At 38.7% G+C, this 25,014-nt stretch overlaps 1 protein-coding gene across 1 annotated transcript in view; it reads left to right on the forward strand.

The window, feature by feature from the left end:
• Positions 1-25,014, forward strand: part of LOC136879251 (tetratricopeptide repeat protein 17) — a 293,085-nt gene that overhangs the window by 158,924 nt on the left and 109,147 nt on the right. Inside the window, exon 14 of the mRNA XM_067153063.2 lies at positions 5,363-5,502. Coding sequence (XP_067009164.1) covers positions 5,363-5,502 — 140 coding nt within the window. The remainder of the gene's footprint in view (positions 1-5,362; positions 5,503-25,014) is intronic.

Consider the following 25,014-nt stretch of genomic DNA (forward strand, 5'->3'; position numbering starts at 1 on the left):
CTCTGGCATCCTGGCCGTCGAAATGTTGGCACATTTCCAATGTTGTTGACCACCAGACCCGTTCTGGATGCCAATGCCATCTCCATTATACACCGTCCTCTGGAGTCCGTTTGTGGCATGCCCCATTCCGACGCTTGAGCATTTACGTCACGAGCGACCGCTAGTCTGTTTTCCATTCCGCGTATTACATCCTCAAGGCCATCAAGTTTCATCTGAAAGTTGGAAATAGATTCATTTGGCATAAAATAACAGCTTACAATATTAATTCCCCCAGTCTGTACCCGAACAAAACCGTCTTCGCATCCATGCTGTGTTACTGAAACTTTTCCTACGTCTGATATGAGTCATGTAGTTTCAAAAAACCCTATCTCCAAGAAAATCAGTTTTTCAGGAAGGGCAAAAAACTGCCATGACTGCATTTTACACTCCTTTTTAACATTTTCTTTACTTTTATTTTAATTAGCTCATATTGAACAATATACACAAAATGTATGCAGTTTCATCTCTACATTTTTGTACTAGGGCAATATTTATCTTGAACATAGGGGGTTTTGAAAGTCACAGGTGGACATGGCGGGATTTGAAAGTAAACATGGATATCGCAAACATACTCTTATTGTCTAACGCTCAAGGAAACTATTTTTATTTCACTTACTAGCATCTATGTAGCACACTGAGATGTAAAACGAATTGCAAACATGAAATACAGTATAAAATGTTTCATGTTCATTGAGAATAAATGAAAAAACATAATCATATTATTGCAATTTAATACAAGGATACGGAATCATCTCTTGGTTCACAGTATTCTTCTTCCTCTTGCTCTTCTGTCATACTGCAACAAAGTTCAGCCTGTCGTGTTTCCAGCGAAACATAAAACTGGAGAACTGCGAGCTCACTCCATCTAGCCCCATAATGTTTCTCAACCAATCTGCACACATCCTTCACTTTTGCATTGTTTAATGGAACATTGCCTTTTTCGATTAACTGTGGAACCAGTCCAGAAAAGGTTTTGCCTCTCCTTAATACACTCTTTGGCTGGCCAAATGTGCACCGGTAAGCAACTTCCCCCTGTACCAATATATTGTTTATCTTCCTTTTGAGAATTTTTTTTCTCGCAGGACGAAATGAAAATGCCACAAGCCGACAGGTTTCAAAACATCTTGAACAGCAATCTTCCAGTCAAATATTGGTACTTCACAACCAGGCTGGAGAAGCTTCCCATGTCCACTGAAAATATTATTGTATACCTCCAGCTTAAGGATAACTTCTCTTTTTCGAACAACTTTCTCTAAACAGATAGTGTCAGATCTAAGACGAAACGCTGGTTAATAGAGCAAAACGCCTGAAAAGCCTTACATTTGATCTGTTTTTTGACATGCTCTCTTGGTGGAAAAATATCTAATTGCCTCCTTGGGAACTTAGAATTTCCATTCAACTTTCTCTATACGTGCAAACACCCTGTCGGGTGGTAAAAACGAATGACCAACTACAGTAAAGTAAATTTCAACTTCTTTCACATTCACTGGTGCATATAGAAGCCATTTACTAACCATACCAACAAGAATACTGTTTTTATTTTGTCCACCGCATCCATCTGCAAATAGGCGTACGGTTTTCTTTTGTGACAGATCAATGCTGTTAAGAGCATGAAACAAACAACTTGCAATTTCATTTGCACCTCTACGAAAGTCAGCTTCATTCCATGAATAGATCATCACATTCACATCTTAGAGCTTCCAAACACTAGAGTGAAGTTGTACACATTTATTTGCCTGCTGAAGTAAGCACTTTGGTCATTTGGCTTGGGCAATAGCATGTTATTCTGACAATCAAAGGAAACAGACTGAATAGACTCATTTTCTTCTCTCAAATATTCATAGAATGCACTGTATTTTAACTTGTGTACTCGTTTCTTGGTCTGCAGGGCAACTTTTGCATGTTCTGATGTGCAATTTTTTAGTTCCTCGTCTAGTTGTGAGCAAGTTGAGCAAGCATCAGTCTTCGGACTTCCGAAACCAATATTATAGTTACGATTGAAGATCTTCCTGAAGAAGGTGCGCTTTGCCTGTAATTCAGGTTCAACAGTGGTATTGTATTGTTTCCACATTTCTTTGATATTTAGTTCACATGGCAGGTACATACGTGCCGCTGACTCGATACGGTAGTAGTGCGGCTCTTTATCACGAAACGATTCAATAAATTTACAGACGGCCTCACATTTTGGTTTATTGACATAGCTTCTTCTGTCTCCCCCTCTTCTCTCCACAGACATTCCCCCAGATTCAAAATGACACTTTAGTACCCCTTGAATTCTGTCCTCCTTCAATAGCAGAGCTCCTATAAATACTTATCGGCAAACTGGTATCATCGTTCCATCCCGTTTCCGAATAGTGTACTTGAATGTGTGAGCTTTTCCGGATCTGATACTGTTACCCGGCCTACGTCTCGCCACTGGTATACAAGAAACATGCTTGATAATGAAACTATCCTGCTGCAGTTTTGATGCTGTAGAGTAGAATACCGAGTGAAACTTCTTCACATCCAACAAAGAAATATCTCTGCACTGGTAGGCCTTGGATTTATGACCGCACATTGGTGTGACAGGAGATCCAGCCGACGTGTACCTGTGTAATAAACACCCTTTTCACTTATGAGAATGTGTATGTTTACTAAAATATCATAGGTATTTATATTTATGAGTGGCCTGCATCGAAAAAGAAAGGGTAGTTCGCTTCTCAGCGTGACCATAGAAGGTAATATCAGAAGCTGCACAAAGCCACAATGGTACGGTCTTTAGGGAATCGAAAGTGCACTGGCCGAGAATCGAACTGCGGCCATTTTTGTGAAAGGAGAACAACCGATCCGGCACAACACCGCGCGCCAACTTCATGCAGCAATGCCTATTCTAAAAGTGCAGTTTTTGATACAGTACTACAATTATGCTCGCAAGAGAGGAATGTCATAACATAATGTTACTATAACAGAACATACCTTGATATTTTTGCTTACTTGCATTTCCACTGCTGTTCATTGCGTAATTTCTTCCTACCCTTGCCAGGGCTACACTTCTCACTACATTTATGAGGTGAATCCATTAGTAATAAACAATACATGACACTGTGTCAACACAAATGCTTCCTCTCACGGTCGCGCCAAGAGCTCCTCACGCGCCTGACACATGGCCACGTACTTGGCCGGCGGAGATAGCGGGTTATGTTATCTATGGCCGAGCGCAAGGCGTTGGAGATGGCGGAATATGAAAATAACCCCGTACTTTGACAATGAATTTCGAACGGTTAGAGCGGGTTTTGATGCGTACTAATATTGTACAGCGGTGGACATGCCCACAGCAAAATCAAATCAATCTTCATCTCCATTTTCGTGAAAAATGGAGATAGGGGTTTTTGAAACTACACAATTCATATCATAATTGTAGCTGTTCCGAGGTTATCCACAAACCACCCTGAATGGTCCCTCTCTTGATATGGTTTGCTAATAATAACGATGTCTACTTCCATCTCATAAATCAGCTGTGTAATAAGATCATTAGCTGTTTGACTCCTGTGCATGTTTGCTTGAAGGATTCACATCATTTACTGTGATTTTTGGCCTTTTCCAGAGCTTCACGAAATATTGCACATGCTCCCGATCCAGGAACATGATTTCGTTTAGCTTCATTGACACCCTTGTCTGTGCAAAGCATGCATCGCGGATTATTCTTTTTTACAATCCGCTGCCTTGTGACCAGATTCTCCACACTTAAAACAGAGCTTACTTCTGTCGGGGCCTGTGCAGTTTCTTGCCAGGTGTCCATATGATAGGCATCGAAAGCAGCGAGGTAACATGGTTCTAGCACATACTCTGCAGTATAGCCATCCTGTCATAATTTTTCCTGCTTCCAGTAGTTTCTGAGCATCCTCATCTTTGGTTTCGAAGATGGCAAGTTTCTGTCCCCAGCTGTTTGGTTTTGAGACTGATATTTTCAGCTCTCCATGGGGATTGCCAGAATCTCGTCTTACAGCTTCCTCCACGTCTGCATGTCTCAAATCTCCAGTGTAGTTCGGGGGATTAAAGCCTTTACATCGCCATCTTGTCCGAGGGCATCTTTCAGAGAATTACTGAATATCTCTCTGTTTTCAATCTTTGTTGTTTTATTGAGTTCAAGAAGAACAGCTCTAGCTCTTGTGCCTGCTCCACTGTCTTCCGGCTTCACCCTGTTCCTGATATCCTTCAAAACATCAGCGAAAGTCTTACCGTTCATTGGTTTAATGATTACGGCTTCTGAACGACTCCTAGATTTAGAATTAGGCCGTTTTCCACTTTTGCTAAACGCTGTACTTTCAAGATCATTACTGGCCCGTTTCGTTGAGATATCTTCGTGCTTCCTATCCTCACTCTTCTTCTTTCTCTTCTTATTGGATAGAAACGTTTCCCATTTTCCTTGATCTTCCTCCGAGGCATTTGTCACTGGTGATGTGTTGGACAATTCCTTATTCTTCGTTGTAGTTGATCTCTGCTTTAGTTCTTCTGCAGATTTCTTCCACGACATCCTGCATGTTGCTCCAGCCTTTAAAGCTTCTTCCAACTTCATGAGGCAATTCTTTATTTCTGTTTTTAGGTTCTTAAGAGGAATAACCATGATGTTCTTCAACAGTGATCTTGCAGTCTCAAGATGCACCTCTTCTTTATACTGATTCTCCATTACCTGCTGACTGATATCTTCAATCAGATTTAGGTCAATACTCCTACTGTTTCGGCCATTGTGGATGCTTTCCCTTGATACTCCAGGGAGCTCCACTGTATCACACTGAATCTCTGCTTCTGCCATCATGCCAATGAGGGAGTCCAGTTGGCCGTGTCTTGAGCCAAGGGGATGATGTCGTGAGTGGGTGCTGGGAGCACTTACACTAGAAAACGATCGTCTATCTACCGCAGTGCTACTTCTACGTGATTTTGATCTTTGGCAAGATGGCTGCTCGCAACAAGATTATTTCACCACAAACTTTTCAATATTTCACTCAATATTCTGTCGATCCAGTTATAAGCAAACACATCTACCATGTAATGGAGCTTGAAATAACTATACAAGCTTGTTTCGGTAAGTACCTTCACAATATGAACCCGCTTTCTTGGCTATTTTGTATCTTCAAAGTTCACGCATCCTTTCATGTCCAACAATCCTAATATAATAATAATAATAATAATAATAATAATAATAATAATAATAGCTGTCAAACGTTTTTCATCCTACTGAAACAAGCTGCAATTTCTCTGGCTTTGTGCAGAAAAGGTTTGCTTTTGACAGGACATGTTTGGAAATGGTCAGAATTTTTTTTTATTTTTCTGAACGTGTTTGTAGGTGGTGTCGTTACACTCGAACCTGCTGCTGTGTCTCGGCTCCTGACTTCTGGTTCAGCACAGTGTGGAGGATCTGCTCTCAGTTCGGACCAGACAGACGAGACTGAGCTGGAGCGCATGGCTGATACACCTTCGCCCAAGGTAGAGTATAACGGGGAATGGTGTACTACATTGAATATTACTGTTTATCAATTATGTTTAACTGTCAGATTCAAATATTGGTGAAGTCAAACCATGAAAAGTAACACATAATAAGATAAACACTTTCCTAACTGAGACATTTGTCTCGCTGAGAGGAGTGGCAGGCCATTAAGCTGAGAATGATTAAAGAAACTACAAAGAGAGGGAAAACTTCCTTTTGGGTCTACCAGAGAGAAACTGTGACATTGTGTCCTCCTTGGACTCCGACTTGTTGTAGAGACGAGGCCCCCTTCCTCATGAGTACTCACCCTTACGGAGTGTGGAGACCTTTCCAATGACCATATGAGTCATTTAGTTTCAAAAGCAGATAAGACACAAAATTTTTCAGGAGATGTAAAAAACACTCTAACTCGACTGCATGAAAAACGTGTAGGCAATGAACTTCATTGTTAGATCCGTATTGATGGAGAGGACTTACTTTTCTTACTAAAAGCCTTTATTTAACCACCTAATCAATACACAGTTTTTCATTGAAAGAAATAAATCTTGAAACTTTGACAGGATTTTTGCACAAGATAAGTGAATACATACCTCAGGTATAAACTATTATTAGTTTATAGTTTTGTAAATAATTGGGAATTTATTTTGGATGTATCTGGTTTGGAGGCAAACTGCACTAATGGATCCCATTTTGAAATACTATAAATACTTCTTAATAATTACCATTGTCAAAACCTGAACATTTAGATAGTAATGTAAAATGTAAGTTGCAGAAGAGTCAAGCTGAATGTTTCAAACATGAAAATGCTATGTTTGTTCACATTTCTGGGCCATTCACTAGCCACACAACCAGAGCAGTAATTTCACACGCATTTGTACATACACGATCTGGCTGAGTAGCATCTTCAGCAGTTTCTGTATCAGTTATCTGGTCTATGTTCTTGTAGTACGACAAAGACTCCACTGAGAACCAATCAGGACCAAAATGTTTTTCAAGTAATTCTGAAACGTCACAGACTTTCAGTAGAGACACCTTAACGGCTCTTGGTACAGAGTAGGAGGTAGCAATGCCTTTGATTGTAGACAGTCCTGTAACATCTTAACCCTGTCATGGACTTCTCCCTTAATAAGAACATCATTTATATTGCTTTTTCCTTTAAAGAAGAATATTTTGCAAGGATTAAATTGAAAGTGCCACTGAGCAGAGTAATCACTCCTTTCCAGTCGCTGTCCTTGCCTGCGAGAGGAATAACGGGTCCACATTGGGAAAAGATATTGGTATGTTCTCATGGATCAAGTACAGTATCATTCCTCTTGATTTCCTTTTCAATTCATGCTAAAGCATGGTTGGATGGAAGGAAAGAATGTCCCATGACTGGGAACACAAATTCTATTTTACTGTCTGAGGATCATAGTTTAAAAACCATGCACCTACCACATCTGTCATGAAAATGTTCTTGTTCTGTCCCCCACATCCATCTGATGTGTGACGAACTACTTTGACTTACTCTGGTTTGACAGTGTTTTATAAGTCTTGCTCTACTCCACATTTCTTCATTATGTGGCCTCTTCCGTGGTTTATTACTTTCAACTGGATGGCACTCAATTTCACATATGAAAACAGTACTTTAAATCAGAAAAAACCACGCAACACTCACCACCCACAAGCACCAGTCAGACTGAACAGCTGACAATGGTGAAGCACAGTAATATACTGCCTTCTCACTGATGCATCTGGTTTTTGCAAGTGAAATAGTAACTTCGGTGGTTTTGAAACTAATTCCGAACTTCACCTGCTTGTAACAGTATGTTGTGTCTTAAGATGAACTGTTCTGCACTTACAGGATTATAGAGGACTATTTGGAGGGAAGAAACCCAGCAAGATGATGGGTGAGCAAGTAAAGTCTATGCTCTTTGCTGATGACATTTTTGTTACCCCCCCTTTTACAGAAGAGAGTGCACATAAGGTACATATAAAACAAGTAATGATGTAATAATCCAAAAATAACAAACCTGAAGGAACAACATCAGCCGATGATACACCAGGAAAAACATTTTAAATTTCAACAACATACACATGGCTACGCAGGGTTACCAACATGACAACTAAAGAAAGGATATAGGAAGCAGGCCGGGAAACCCTACAGAGGACGAGATCTTACGTGACGTTGTAGGGAAAGAAACGTGAGAGCATTAACCCTTTAGTCTGGTTTACTCACAATAAAGAATTTTAACAAGGTATAAAACACCAATTAAAAGGATAACATTAAGAAAAAGGTTAAATAGAACCACGAGGTTCCTATCAGTGGTTCTTCAGAAAATCAAATATCAACACAATATTACAATTACATTTAAGAAGGTGAGCATAACTTTGACGATGAAATTTACAAGGAAAATTTAACAGGGGATATGACATAATTACAACCATCTTACAAGGCAAATAGAGTTTACAAAGAAAGTACCAATGGAAATCTGAATTTAGTGCCGAGGCCTTTAGAGGTGCAGTCCTCTCCTAAGACACATCAGCGAGGGATGCATAGCTCAACAGGTGTACACTAAATTGACGCTGCATTACTGGAGGCAACCCGAATGGAAAAATTAAGATTTACATTTACACAAAAGGTTAATAAAAGGAATTGCCTCCAAAACAAAGGATATGTCGAGCTGATGAACTAAGGCATTAGAAACCCAAACGGTGAAAAAAGGTAAACTCTGAACAAATGAATTTACATATTAATTTAACATTTGAGAAAAGAAAACATGCTTAACCCGGGATGACTGGAGCCACTGAGCGGACCACCTTACAAGGTGCGTCCGATCGTTAAGACGTACAAAAACCAAAGACACGGATCAGAGCCCCGCTACTACCAAGTAGCCAAAGGCTGGAAATCGAGAAACACTCAAATAGCCAATGATTCGACCCGTTTCACCAATACAATTTATCGTTATTTTTGCCAATAGGATTACAGCACCATATATGGTAATGTGGGAAACATATTCTAGAGGATTCGATCGCGAAACTCAGCGATTTAGTGATCGAAGCCTCCACGTGGCAACTACAGGGTGATACAAAAATAGGTTACAACATGAACACTACTGGAGATCTCCAATACCACAATCAATGTCTCTTTTTCTTTTAACGCTCCCTTATTAAATAAATATAATTGTCTCTTCTGTAAATCCTGAAAATTCTTTAAATCCCCAAAATTCACAACAAATAAAACACATAAAAATTTACATAAATTTACAGAAAAAAAAAAAAAAAAAAAAAAAAAAATTAATTGAATTCTTCGGAAATGTCTGAGTTCCTTAGTTTCCATCCACGTTATTAATTTCTCACCACTGACGACAATTTTAATTTGGGGAGATCGTCGCCGTAAGACCTATCTGTGTCAGTGCGACGTAAAACTAGCAAAAAAAAAATTTGGGGAGATAATGAAGAGGAAGTACAGACACAAGTTGATTTATGCAATGAGGAGATAAGAAATTTTTAGTACTGCTAAAAGCAAGACTTTGATTATGACGAGAGGTAACAGAAAATCCAGAGGAGTGATAAAAATGCTAAATGAACCTCTTGAAGTAGTGGAAATTTTTAAATATTTGGGCAGCATGATGACACAAGATGGAAATTTGGATGGAGAAATTGGATTTAAGAACACAGCAGTCTGAGAGTTTCTACCAGGTGTGTGAGAGACATTGTATGGAATAAAGATGTGCTAATGAAGTGCAAGAAGGTTTTATACTCGTTCTGTTATAAACCATAGTACTGACCTATGCTTCAGCAGCTTGGACATTGACTGAGCGGAACCAAAGTAAGATACAAGCAGCTGAAATTAGGGTTCTTGTGAGGAGCATACAGGGAAAGACTCAAGACGAGATAGAGTACGGAAATGAGGAAATAAGGAGAAGCATGGGAATGTGTGTAAAGCTCAGGAAGAGATTAATATAGCAAAGCTGAAATGGTTTGGAACATGATGAGAATGCCAGGAGAGAGAATACCAAAGAGAACATTCAGGGGATACAGTGACTGAAAAGAGGCCTAGGGGGCGGCCTAGAATGAGATGGAGGAGCTCTGTTGTGTACTGTATTGCAAACAGAGGAGTTGATAGCAATAAAGTACTAGAAGAGGAAGTGATGGAAAGATCGAGTGAGGTGGCGGGCTTTGGTACACTACACTACCCAGAGAGAATCTGGAAGAAGAAGAAGAAGGAAGAAAGAAGAAGAAGAAGAAAGAAGAAGAAGAAGAAGAAGAAGAAGAAGAAGAAGAAGAAGAAGAAGAAGAAAGAAGAAGAAGGAAGAAGAAGAAGAAGAAGAAGAAGAAGAAGAAGAAGAAGAAGAAGAAGAAGAAGAAGAAGAAGAAGAAGAAGAAGAAGAAGAAGAAGAAGAAGAAGAAGAAGAAGAAGAAGAAGAAGAAGAAGAAGAAGGAAGAAGAAGAAGAAGAAGAAGAAGAAGAAGAAGAAGAAGAAGAAGAAGAAGAAGAAGAAGAAGACAGAAAGAAGAAGAAGAAGAAGAAGAAGAAGAAGAAGAAGAAGAAGAAGAAGAAGAGAAGAAGAAGAAGAAGAAGAAGAAGAGAAGAAAGAAGAAGAAGAAGAAGAAGGAAGAGAAGAAGAAGAAGGAGAAGAAGAAGAAGAAGAAGAAGAAGAAGAAGAAGAAGAAGCAATAACGACAACACCACCATTTTACAAAAAAGAGTGATCTAGCTACTTTTGTAACTAAACGACTAATATCCCTCATTCTCTGAGATGATGATCAATCAGCAGACCTCATTATCCATTTTATGAGGGATAGTGATCTGTTTTATAGTTTTTAACACTAAGCCACCTTTTATTATTTTTAACTTTTCTTTATGTAATGAGTTTTATATTGAACAGTTCCTTCAACCTAAATTATACTTTCAATCTTTAACTGTGTTTTTATTTACAAATTTTGTGTTTCAATTTTGGTTTTAGCTTCTAACTTTAATTCCATCTGGCTATTTCCAAAGGCGAAGTATGATGTCAGTTGTTTGTCCAGCCTTGTCCCCGTTTCTCTACAAAATCTGGTATGAGGTGAGATGAAGCTGTCTTGGTGGGTTTTTATGACTGGATGCCCTTCCTGACGTCAGTCTCATCAGAGGAGTTATTGAGATGAAACAAATGATGTGATATATGAAAAGTAGGGAGGCGGGTAGAAACCCGGTGCCGGCACATAGCCTACTCCTGTCGAATAGCACCGAGGGGTCTGCTTATGGCGTAACGTCTCCATCCGATGGACGAATCACCATCAACAGCGTCATGTCCTCACTCCGTATGAGCACTGCGGAAAGTTTTGGAATTTAATCGAGGCTTTTGGCACACAATCTAGTGATTAGAAATTGTATACCACCACCCCTCCCTACCCTGCCAGCCAACATTCTGATGGTGGAAATTTTTTCGACCAACGAGACTCGAACCAGCCTAACCATGGTGTCAGACCGTTTAGGCTTCAGCGCTTTACAATAGTATTTAAATATTTTATTATTAAGGTCCACCTTTTCAATACAAACTGTACAATGTTTTACATTACATTTACATTCAGGGACTAGTTTTTGACCTAACTGTAGGTCATCATCAGCCTTAAAGCAAATCAACACAAATATATCGAAGAAAATAAGCAATGTATAGACACAAAGGTCTTATAAACTGTATGCGCAACTCATAGAATTGAAGTTATTTTATGTAACCAGTCTTAACTTCAATTCTATGAGTTGCGCATTGCAGTTTTTTTAAGACCTTTGTATCTATACATCATTTATTTTCTTCGAAATATTTGTGTTGATTTGCTTTAAGGCTGATGATGACCTACAGTTAGGTTGAAACTATAATACCAATATAAATGGTCCGTTATTGGACATTATAAATTTTCCAGCTAACTCACTCTTGGTTGCCAGCGTTTCGCCCTCGTGTGCTAGGGTGGGCTCATCAGTTGGTACGTAGCACACCTACCAATACGTTGGCTAGTGCATACCATGGAGGCCACTGCGTAGGCTAACTGGAGCCACCGGCAGTGCCAGTGCACTAAAAGACTTTGTCTCATCATCAAAAATTGATGCCTGCTTGGCCATCAGATGATTAAGTTGATTCCCATAGGGAATCTGAAATGTTTGTCCTGAATGAGTAAATTTATAATACCAATATAAATGGTCCGTTATTGGACATTATAAATTTTCCAGCTAACTCACTCTTGGTTGCCAGCGTTTTGCCCTCGTGTGCTAGGGTGGGCTCATCAGTTGGTACCTAGCACACCTACCAATACGCTGGCTAGTGCATACCATGGAGGCCACTGCGTAGGCTAACTGGAGCCACCGGCAGTGCCTATGCACTAAGAGACTTTGTCTCATCATCAAAAATTGATGCCTGCTTGGCCATCAGATGATTAAGTTGATTCCCATGGGGAATCTGAAATGTTTGTCCTGAATGAGTAAATTTATAATACCAATATAAATGGTCCGTTATTGGACATTATAAATTTTCCAGCTAACTCACTCTTGGTTGCCAGCGTTCCGCCCTCGTGTGCTAGGGTGGGCTCATCAGTTGGTACCTAGCACACCTACCAATACGCTGGCTAGTGCATACCGTGGAGGCCACTGCGTAGGCTAACTGGAGCCACCGGCAGTGCCAATGCACTAAGAGACTTTGTCTCATCATCAAAAATTGATGCCTGCTTGGCCATCAGATGATTAAGTTGATTCCCATAGGGAATCTGAAATGTTTGTCCTGAATGAGTAAATTTATAATACCAATATAAATGGTCCCTGTAGAATAATAATAAACTTTTCACTTTAAATTTACATGGGAACAGCCTTTCTGAAATTACTTATGCACACTACTGTATCTTGAGAAAGGGAAGTATTACATTCTTATTTTATTTCAGTACATAATATTAAAATTAAGCAGTCGTTTACTTCAGCCTTTGCCGGGCTGAGTGGCTCAGACGGTTAAGGCGCTGGCCTTCTAACCCCAACTTGGCAGGTTCGATCCTGGCTCAGTCCGGTGGTATTTGAAAGTGCTAAAATACGACAGCCCCGTGTCGGTAGATTTACTGGCACGTAAAAGAACTCCTGCGGGACTAAATTCCGGCACCTCGGCGTCTCCGAAGACCTTAAAAAGTAGTTAGTGGGACGTAAAACAAATAACATTATTATTATTATTATTATTATTATTATTATTATTATTATTATTATTATTATTACTTCAGCCTTTATATCTAAGGAGATAACAACTGCTGTCATGCATTTATTGCGATAACATGTTCTCTCAATGTTTGTTTACACCAGTCAGAGTTTTAAAGAGAGCTCTGGCTCGCTCAAGATCGACTCGGTCGTGCGTAGTGAGGAATCGATACAGAAGATGATCAATTGCATTCGATATAAACGCTGGAGTAGAGAGTATGAATATTGATAACAGATAAAAACTAACACGCCCGACTTTGTTATCCACTCACTCATTCTTCTTAACAATCAATCAATCAATACTTATCTGCATTTAGGGCAGTTGCCCAGGTGGCAGATTCCCTATCTGTGGTTTTCGTAGCCTTTTCTTAAATTATTTCAATGAGATTGGAAATTTATTGAACATCTTCCTTGGTGAGTTATTCCAATCCCTAACTCTCCTTCCTATAAATGAATATTTGCCCCAATTTTTTGTCCTCTTGAATTCCAACTATACCTTCATATTGTGATCTTTTCTGCTTTTAAAGAAGCCACTCAAACTTATTCGTCTACTAATGTCATTCCATGCCATTTCTCCGCTGACAGCTCGGAACATACCAGTTACATGTGATAAACATTACAATGCACAAAGACACAATAAATTCTCTGCAGTGGCCAATCACATGAGACACAGGGCATAAATTCACTACAATAGAACAGAACCTTCATATCCTCAAAAGAATCAAAGAAAGTAAACTCGTGACAGAATAAGAAAATATATTCATATTCCTCAGCCAGCAGTTTAACAAAGATAAGAATTTAAACAATATAATTGATGAAAAAGGCCCCTTGTTCGAACAGATTTTATTACTACTACAAGAATCAATTCACCTCACCAATATATTCTTATTAATTTTCAACCTTAAATTAATAAGCACTCCCACCTCTTCTATAACTAATACACTCCCATCCCTTCCCCCTACTGCTAGTACCACCCATTCAAGTACAACCAATAGACCCATAGCCACACCCACTCTAATACCGCTCCCTCCAACGGTGTCCCACTGCTACAATACGCGCAGCAATACACTTTCCTCTTTCTCCCCCACCACTAGTAGCTCTCCTCCAAGTACTACAAACAAGCCCATAGTCACGCCTTCGCAAACATATTCCCCTCCAATACAAACCTACAGCTATAACACACGTAGTAAGGACTTGACAGTCGTCAACACCTTTTAGCTCATAACATAACAAGTTTACCCTCACCATCATCAAATGGTAAGTGTACACGATTTCCACCTAAAATATATTACGATATTTTTTTTTCATGTAATTAACACCACGCTTCTGGTTTCCTTTTACAGATTCTACTTTTGATTCAACATTCAAAACGTTAGCTACATTCAACTGGCACATTGCCTTTTTGACCAGCATGTCAACAAACCTACATGTCTTAACAAGGTGTTTTTTTTTTGCTAGGGGCTTTACTTTGCACCGACACAGATAGGTCTTATGGCGACGATGGGATAGGAAAGGCCTAGGAGTTGGAAGGAAGCGGCCGTGGCCTTAATTAAGGTACAGCCCCAGCATTTGCCTGGTGTGAAAATGGGAAACCACGGAAAACCATTTTCAGGGCTGCCGATAGTGGGATTCGAACCTACTATCTCCCGGATGCAAGCTCACAGCCGTGCGCCTCTATGCGCACGGCCAACTCGCCCGGTAAACAAGGTTTTAGCATCATATCAAATGAGATGGTGCATAGAAGTCCAATATACACATGTATACTGTATTAACCTTCAACTACAACCTTGTACTACTTCATCAAAGTGAACCACAACATCACCATATGCTATTGACTTTTGATTTTTATCTTACTTAAACAAATAATTACAGGTCAGTTGACCATCTTTCAACATTATTTTATTCAACATTATGTTTTAAAAAATATGATTTTGATCGTCATTCTCATTATCTAGTTCTAACCGCTAGTCGGTCAACATCATTTTATAGCAATTTTACCTCTTGTCTATAACAAACTGTTGCTTTATTCATTTTACTTATAATAGTAGTCTTCCAATGTCACTATTGCAAATACTTTCACCAAATGTAAACTTCTCACTCATAGCATAGTCTTTAAAACCAACATTGTACTAGTCTTTTACCATATGTTAATTTTCTTTCAAGTCTCTTCAAGGCTTTTTATAAATTAGTTTTATTTTATTTATATGTAAATCATGTGCCTGATTTTATTTCAAGGTTAATCCCATGGCTGATGATGCCTATATGTAAGACAAAACATGTACCATTTTAAATTAACATGTCAATGTAATTCAACAAAGACAAGATTTATTGTATTGATTAGGTGGTCAAATTAATGAAATAACTTACTGTTATTATTTCAATCACATACCACTTAGTCGAGCAGCTCGTCTCCTTTCTCCCAATTCTTCCCAGCCAAACTTTGCAACATTTCTGTAATGCTACTCTTTTATCGGAATTCACCCAGAACAAATCGAGCTGCTTTTCTTTGGATTTTTTCCGGTTCTTGAATCAGGTAATCCTGGTGAGGGTCCCATACACTGGAACCATACTCTAGTTGGGGTCTTACCAGAGACTTAAATGTCCTCTCCTTTACGTTCTTACTACAACCCCTAAACACCCCCATAACCATGTGCCGAGGTCTGTATCCTTTAATTACAATCCTATTTATGTGGTTACCCCAATGAATATCTTTCCTTATATTAACACCCAGATACTTACAATGATCCCCAAAAGGAACTTTCACCCCATCAATGTAGTAATTAAAACTGAGAGGACTGTTCCTATTTTTGAAACTCACAACCTGACTTTTAATGCCGTTTATCATCATACCATTGCCTACTGCCCATCTCACAACATTATTGAGGTCATTTTGCAGTTGCTCACAATCTTGTAACTTATTTATTACTCTATACAGAATAACATCATCCGCAAAAAGCCTTACCTCTGATTTCACTCCTTTACTCATATCATTTATATATACTGTATATAAGAAAACATAAAGGACCAATAATACTGACTTGAGGAATTCCCCTCTTAATTATTTCAGGGTAAGATAAAGCTTCACCTACTCTAATTCTCTGAGATCTATTTTCTAGAAATATAGCAACCCATTCAGTCACTCTTTTGTCTAGTCCAATTGCACTCATTTTTACCAGTAGTCTCCCATGATCCACCCTATCAAATGCTTTAGACACGTTAATCGTGATACAGTCCGTTTGACCTCCTGAATCCAAGATATCTGCTATATCTTGTTGGAATCCTACAAGTTGAGCTTCAGTGAAATAACCTTTCCTAAAACCGAACTGCCTTTTCCATTCATTTGGTATAGCTCCTTCAACCAAACAAGAATCAAATAAGTACTTCAGATATGGTACTATATCCCAACCCATTGCCTTCAGTATATCCCCAGAAATCTTATCAATTCCAGCCGCTTTTCTGGTTTTCAACTTTTGTATCTTATTGTAAATATCATTGTTATGATATGTAAATTTTAATACTTCTTTAGCATTAGTCACCTCCTCTATCTGGACATTATCCTTGTAACCAACAATCTTTACATACTGCTGACTGAATACTTCTGCCTTTTGAAGATCCTCACATACACACTCTCCGGATGATAAGCGGACGCGTTGCCCCCTACACCACGGGGCTGGACCGGGTTTACGTTAAATCTCACGCAAAATCGGGGTTATACTGTATTTATGCATTATTATCTGTACATACTCTGCCCGTTTAAGGCGCGACTAACGCATTAGAGACACGAGACCCCCGCAGGGGTGCTCAGTAAGGGATTGACATGTTCCATAAAAGAAATGGTGTGGATCAAGGAGATGGGCAGATATCAGTAAATAATAAACCATCGAAATACAAATAAATGGTGGATGATTTATTACAAAATATTTTCGTCCTAAGAATTATGATTGTGTGAGATGATCACTAAAAATTTTAATTTTACGTAAACTCTTGCTGTACATCCAAAAATTAAAGCATATGGGATGGTAAATGTTAATGAATTCTTATAAAAATTGTTTTCATAAAAGTCATATTTTATCGAAGATTATTTTGAATGTAAAATTTAATTTTGCTTAGAGAATGATGCTTGTACGCATGTCAAATCATGCCAGAAAATCTGGAACAAAATTTTAAATGCTTAAGTTACATGACTGATCAAAAAAAAAAAAAAAAAAAAAAAAAAGAAGAAGAATAAATTGCTTTGTCACTTAATTTCACTTTTTAATTATTTCTCCAATTTAACTTGACCTTTGATTATCTGTTCAGCGTAACCTCAGAATACACGTGGCTTTACGTGATAAAAGTATTTAAAGATAAAAACTTCATTGTTCCGTATTGAAATTACTGATGTTAAAAATTAAATAATTGAAAAGGAGGTTCAACCTATTCAATACTTAAAAGAAGGAAATGCAGTAATTACATTCCTATTTAAATGGGACCGGTTTCGACCTTAGTCCAGGTCATCATCAGCCGTAAAAAGATGTACAATGTTTATGAATATTGGAGGTCAGTTTCACACTTTGATAGGCACAAAGACACGACACCACATTCTGTATGCACAAAGTCACAACACTATCAACTAATAAACGAAGATTTAAAAAAAAAAAAAAAATAGAAACTAGAAGTCGCAGACGAATAGATTTGTAGTAGAAAGCCGCCAGCTCCTGGTGATCAGCGCCGCACATTCAAGGTCATGCGCTGCGGTCGAACGCCAAAGTAAAGTAGAGTGGAGAATGTTTTGAAGGTCTAGAATTTGTCACGGTTGCGGGAAGTTAAGTACGTATATAGAAATATACGACGCAAATCAGAATAATTGAGTCGTATATTTCTATATACGTACTTAACTTCCCGCAACCGTGACAAATTCTAGACCTTCAAAACATTCTCCACTCTACTTACTTTGGCGTTCGACCGCAGCGCATGACCTTGAATGTGCCGCGCTGATCACCAGGAGCTGGCGGCTTTCTACTACAAATCTATTCGTCTGCGACTTCTAGTTTCTATTTTTTTTTTTTTTTTAAATCTTCGTTTATTAGTTGATAGTGTTGTGACTTTGTGCATACAGAATGTGGTGTCGTGTCTTTGTGCCTATCAAAGTGTGAAACTGACCTCCAATATTCATAAACATTGTACATCTTTTTACGGCTGATGATGACCTGGACTAAGGTCGAAACCGGTCCCATTTAAATAGGAATGTAATTACTGCATTTCCTTCTTTTAAGTATTGAATAGGTTGAACCTCCTTTTCAATTATTTAATTTTTAACGTGATAAAAGTAAGCAGAAAGAAAAATTCAATTTAAATTAAATATTTAACCATGTGTCATGACCTTAACACAACGCCAAAATTCAAAATAACAATGGTAACACACACATCAATAATTCACAATAAAATAAAAATCACTCAACCTGTGGAAATAACAAAATAAAAATGCACGTAATAAGTCTCCCGTTACCATCATCCACCAAGGAAAGAATTGTAACCAACTACAACTAAGGATACTATTTTACAAATATACACACACGTCCACACTTTATCCGTTCATTTCATGGGAATGGCAGACAACCATAAATAATGGTTTGCACCTATAAGTAATCCATCCGGTACAAATAGTCTGGGTAATGGTAAATAATAATATCGTCAATATCTGCATCGAACTCAGGACGTTACCAAAAATTATCAAATATCGAGGAGTGTAATATTATACAGCTACGATTTGATATTATTGCGATGACGCTCGTACAGTATGACAAAAAAGGCTCTAACCATCTCATACACTCAATTTTATTTTGTAGGAAGACATGTGGTTTACCTCGTGGTTCAATAATATTTTATGAAGACGCTATCGCCTAGGGTTCTCTCACGAAAACAACAACTCGCAAATACATCAAAATGACGATAAATTATTCCTAAATATCCATTCATCATTGCACGCAACATCGCAGAAAATAGATTACATGTGCTTCTGTTCATAGAGACGCGAAATAGCACATAAAATCACCATAATCCATGCCACATTTTTCCACATGGTACAATGTGAGAGGTATAATATTGAAAATAATTCGCAACATCCGTCCAAAATATCATGAGAAAATTCTCATAAATGACTGGAACCACATATATATATATATAATCAGACAATGTCCTCCCTTAAAAAGTATGAAATTGGATCCAAAAGAAAGCTATCCGTATCGTTAGTGTAGTATTAATATGTCATATAAGCCTGCTCCCTCATGAAAAATGTAGCAAACACTTTCGGCAAAATATAAGAGAAATACATTCCGAAGAATGAAAATATCACGCGCACACAATCCTCAATATTATAGTAATTGAATGGAAATGTAATATTCCTTAAAGGTTAGCCGATGGCTGATATTAAAACCAGATACTTGTCTGATGACATGACTTATTGAAACCCGCGTGGTCGCTGATCTTGACATACCGTCATCACGCACCTTAAAATCCCATAGTAAGAGAAAATAAAAATCCAACGTCGTATAACACAAGAAACTAACATGGTAAAGATACTAGAAATCTACACAAACTACTGTTCAATCAATAATCCCTTCAAGAAGAAAGTTAACTACTTATTACAGCTACATAGAACAGATAATACCCAGTATAAATGAAATGTCGACTTAACTTGGATGTCTTGATGACCCTGGTCTCCTTCAAGGCTGGATTCATGGCGTTAGGACGCTGCCAGCATTGGTCCTGTCTTTTAGTACTGTATCCTGATCTGGGCGATGTCTCCAGGGCACACGAATTTCTTACTGTAGGTCTTCATTGCCTTGGCCGGTATACAGGGTGAAGCAAAATTTGCGCACTCGGGCGTCGCAGTGCGACTCCTCACATGCCAGCAATAAAAAAATGTCTCTCACAAAAGTTCGTCCTGCGAGTATATCAGGCAGAAAAAGGACGTTGAAGAGTGGCAATCTGGCAACACTGTAACCACATGTACGGTAAGTACCTCTGTCAGCAATTATTATCCGTGCTGTACAGTTGGTGCAGTGGATAGAGTTGTGGGTTGGCATGCAGGAGGTCGAGGGTTCGATCCTAGGTTGAGGCGCAATTTTTTATTTGCTAATTTCCATCAGACATTACATACTGTAATACAGTAAGACACCGTACATTAGGTCACATGTATCCTACATTCACAACATTTTGTAACGCGGAACACAACAAATACTTTGCTAGGCCTACTGGTAATGTAAGCCCTAACGAAATGTAATGGACATGAACGAGGCAAGAATAATAGTTGCTACTAATCTATGAAATCATTGGAGGAGGGTACAAAGAAAACAGGTTTCGCATCTAGTTTAGGAAGTGGTGCGAATAAATTCATGCCCACGACGTGGAAAGGGCGTCTTTCAAAGCTGACCAATGAAAACAATTGTTCGTCCATTTGTAGGATCGTAGTATGTAAGTGCAAATGATTTCTAGAGGACCCGCTGCAATCGCTGTTGACGTTTAAGTTGCCAGATACCATACCATCTGAATTACATTTATGAAATAAAAAACATACACTTCAACCCAGGATCGAGCCCTCGACCTCTTGAATGCTAACCCAAAACTGTATCCACTGCACCAACTGTACAGCATAAAGAATATATGATGATGATGATGCTTGTTGTTTTAAGGGGCCTAACATCAAAGGTCATCGGCCCCAAAGAATATATGCTGACAGAGGTAGTTACCCTACATGTGGTTACAGTGTTGCCAGATTGCCACTCTTCAACGCCCTTTTTCTGCCGGATATACTCGAAGGACGAACTTTTGTGAGAGAGGTTTTTTTTGCTGGCATGTGAGGAGTTGTGTTGTGACGCCTGAGTGCGCAAATTTCGCTTCACCCTGTAGAACCGGTACTGCTTGATGTGCACTGAAACTTTCACAAAAATGTTAGTACAAATTCCCCACTCGTGGTTTCACAATTGACATGTAATGATACGTACTTTTTTCCTAGACACTATTGACTTCTGTTATGACCGCAGATGGTCTGTTAAACTGCCAAGAAAAGACACCGTTCTCCTCGTGGTGCAAGTAACAACTGTCCAGGTCTATAAAAGACCTCCTTGCGTAGTGAGCTTCCGGGCAACACACGTAGCCAGCAGATAAGCAAGAGTATGAATATTCTAGTTCGGTTTGCCACTTATATTCTGAGCTCTCACGTCATACCTCGTGATTCGATTGACGCCCTGAATTCCTCGATGTTGTAATTAACATGTCCCCCAATTACTTGTTAATTAATTAGATAATTAATTTCACAATTAATTTAATTTCCAAATATTATTTATGCCTTCCTGAAATGTGATATCAAAGCTTTTATGCACACTTGTTGGAGAATGTTTATTAAGATGTCGAATCTGAAGTTGTAATATGACGAAAGATTTTGAATGTAATACTTCTCGTGGATGAAGAGTTCAGCCGTATTAAAATTTTTCCCGTCTTCTCTTGCGGTGATAACATTGTGTCTCACCCCTCAACAGATTATACAAAAGATAAACAAGAAAGTCATCCCTTGGAGTTCCACTGCCGACACTCCACGCGGAACACCTGACGTACAGTCCGGTCTTATAAAATTCACTGCCAATTACAATAGACCTAAAATGTCACATCACATATTTATTTGTGAGAAGAGCAAAATGTATGTATTGCACTAAATAAGTGTCGAAGTAGATGGACGTGGAATGTCCTTTTTGGAATCTGTTTCTGCCTTAAAGTACCTATACGTACCTTTCCATTTTTCAGTAAAATTTGTATGACTGCCAATTATGCTTGTCATCATGTTAGCCTTAAATGCCTTCTTTGCTAGATTCAATTTCTTAGTAAGTTCCTTCAATTTCTCACCACCTCCACAGCCATTTCCAACTCTATCCCCTTCCAATCCGCACCTACCACTCAGTCTCCCTACCTCTCTATTGCCCATAATAACGGATGAATTGGTAAAAGGGTTCTCATTGTAATCGAAGAATATTGCACAGATTAAGATAGGAATTTTCGAAGGGCATAATAATATTGTAATTAATTCTACTGTACTACAGCAGCTGCGGTCGGATGTGTATCCGAGTGATACAATTCCTTTAGTTTTGCCAATTGCCACCTTTTCAATACAATACAATTGTTATCCTTAAATGCCTTCTTTGCTAGATTCAATTTCTTAGTAAGTTCCTTCAATTTCTCACCACCTCCACAGCCATTTCCAACTCTATCCCCTTCCAATCCGCACCTACCACTCAGTCTCCCAATTGTATTGTATTGAAAAGGTGGCAAGTGGCAAAACTAAAGGAATTGTATCACGAGTATATCTTCAATACGGACAAGGAAAATGAAGTTTATAACCTGCAATGTGTATCCTAGTCCGACATCTCACTTTAGCCCGCGCTCTAAATTCCTCTTCTGCCTTGAATCATTGTTAGCAAGCTTATGATGTCTTTTTCATAGCTTCTTAATGTCCCATAACCAAACTGAATAGAAATACCCTAAATAATTGAAAATTTTAACATTTCCTTAACACTAAATGCAGGTTTTGCCTCATTGTGAATTACATTAAATTGAAATAAAATTTTCGGGACTCAAAATTTCTTCCGTTAAATGTGGGTTTGCTTTTTTTTTTTTTTTTTTTTTTTAATACCATTTGCTCGTGGTGTCAACCTAAAGATCTTTTGCCACTACTTGCACCATATATTATGAACCTGTGTGTAATTGTAATTGCAGAAGTGTAAAGTGTTGAATGTGTGGAAAGGAATGTTAAGGACAACACAAACACCCAGTCCCCAGGCCAGGGATATTAATCATTTACAATTAAAAACCCCTAACCCAACCGGGAATTGAACCCGGGGCCGCCGGGTGACATGCAGACGCGTTGCCCCCTACACCACGGGGCCGGACCGGGTTTACGTTAAATCTCACGCAAAATCGGGGTTATACTGTATTTCTGCATTATTATGTCTACGTACATATTTGTTATTTGTGAGAAGAGCAAAATGTATGTATTGCACTAAATAAGTGTCGGAGTAGATACATGGTTACCAGATACATGCCATGAGTACATTAAGTGATGAAAGAGTGCCTTCTGTGTCGTAAAAGTTTCATTCATATATCTACTTGCATGGTTCTTGCTCAAACAAACATAAAACAGAGAATATTTCTACTGCTTTTCACGGTTCAGAACAGACTTTTAAAGATCCCTCTGTTACTGTGACATTCACTGATCAACATGTTAAAACAAGGACCCTATTCCAGGTCCATCAGCATCCTTTGTTGAGTCCATTGTAGTGCCACCTAATCGTGATCAGCATTATTTCAACTATTTCTGAAAGGATTCGTATGACACATCATTGCAACAAGATAACTGTAGAATGAGGGAAGATCACCATTCTGACAGTCTCTTTCCTTACGTTTGTCTTACAGTATGCAAGAAGTAGTTTGCTTCTTCTTGAAGTTTTTTTACTTCATTTTGCTGAGGCATTCTATCAAAATGAACGAAAAACATGTAAAATATTACAGTACCAATTGGTGATAAGCTGGAAACTGGTCTCAATAGTGATGTACACAATAATTCAGAAGTTTTTAAATGAAGTTCATTCATGGTAGCTGAGATTTAAAAGAGTTTCTCAGAATCGCTAGCTGATGGGTTTAATCAAGATCTATTCAAAATTTTAACTAATGGATTTTTTAAAACATTTTTTGTATGAAGTGAATCAAAACTGCCTGGGCCCAAACATCCTAAAGCCAGTGAGAAAACAAATGATTTAGGAAGTATTGGTGCTAGAAAATCTAAAAGTTCAAAAGAAACATGAGCTATTTAAAATAGTATATACCCCCTGTGGGTGGGGACGCAGGTGAAGAATACACCCATGGTATCCCCTTCCTGTCTTAAGAGGTGACTAAAAGGGGCCCAAGGGGCTCCCAACTTGGGAGTGTGGGTTGGCAACCACGGGGCCCTTAGCTGACTCCTGGCATTGCTTCCCCTTACTTGTACCAGGCTCCACATTTTCATCTATCCTGTCCGACCTCCCTTGGTCATCTCTTATTCTTTTCCGACCCCGATGGTGTTAGAGTATTCAAGGCCTAGGGAGTCTTTCAATGTCACGCCCTTCGTGGCCTGTGCATTTCTTCGTCCGTTACTTCATTTTCTGAAGTGACGATCCCTTCTTTTTCTCCTTTTTCTCTCTGTCTACCCTCTGTGGGTGGAGGATGCAAACAAAAAATACACCCACGGTATCCCCTGCTTATCGTGAAAGGTGACTAAAAGGGGCAACCAAGGGATGATCAAATTAGAACCATGAAACTACTTGTGATTAGTACCACCACGTGGGGAACACCATGGGTCGCTTTTACTTGTGCATAGTACCACTATGTTGGGTAGAAAAAAGTTTGTGATTAGTAGCAAACGAGGGCTTGACGGCTTTTACAGTACCTGTGATTAGTAGCACCATGACGAATATAAGAACCAAGTGTGATGACTCGTCGAGTTGAGGCGCGCCCCGCCAGGCAGCGCTAGAGTTTGGTAGCTCCACAATACCTATCAGCTGGTCTTAGGAATGGTGACACAGGAAACGTATTACTCCGTAACTAATAAGTATATACACTGTCTTTTATTTTTAAAAATGATAGATTACAATTAAAATACCACGGCAGAGAACAATGGAAAAATATCATACACGGAAATAAGAGCTACGACTTTCATCACATGTTGCGAAAAACACAAGTTACTCGAGTGTATATATACATAAATAACACAACTCCCAGCATGTTAAAAAACACCCATCAACTATTTAAAGGTAATACTCTACTTATCTCAGTTTGTCGGTTACTGGACTTTCAAAAGCTTGCGTAAAGATTTGGCGGATTTCTTTCACTCTGAAGAAAAATCGGCACTTCAGATAATGATAAAAAAGGCTGGGGATTATATCCATAACATGTTGAAGAAAACAGCCAGCACCTGAAGGATCAACTGAAATTTTGTCTATAGAATCGATACAATCAAGAAATATTTCGCTCCACATCGATTTTGAGTTCAGTTTATCACTAAATACTTTCTCGGCCTGGAAAAGAATGTCACATATACTTTTCGAAGGGCGTGTTAAAAGCACTCCATTATTGTTTAAACCATAGTCTGTTATTTAGGAGAGAACTTAAAATGTACTATAATTATTGTCACATAGAGAATGGGCACAGGGCGAACACTTAATAAATTTAGAAGAGTGCTTAACAACGTACCTAGCCAAATGGTACACTAAGAGTTTCAAACTGTGTATTTCTAACCTGCTTCTCCAATAAATTAGTTA

Source organism: Anabrus simplex, chromosome 8 (genome assembly GCF_040414725.1).
Source record: "Anabrus simplex isolate iqAnaSimp1 chromosome 8, ASM4041472v1, whole genome shotgun sequence".
NCBI lineage: Eukaryota > Metazoa > Arthropoda > Insecta > Orthoptera > Tettigoniidae > Anabrus > Anabrus simplex.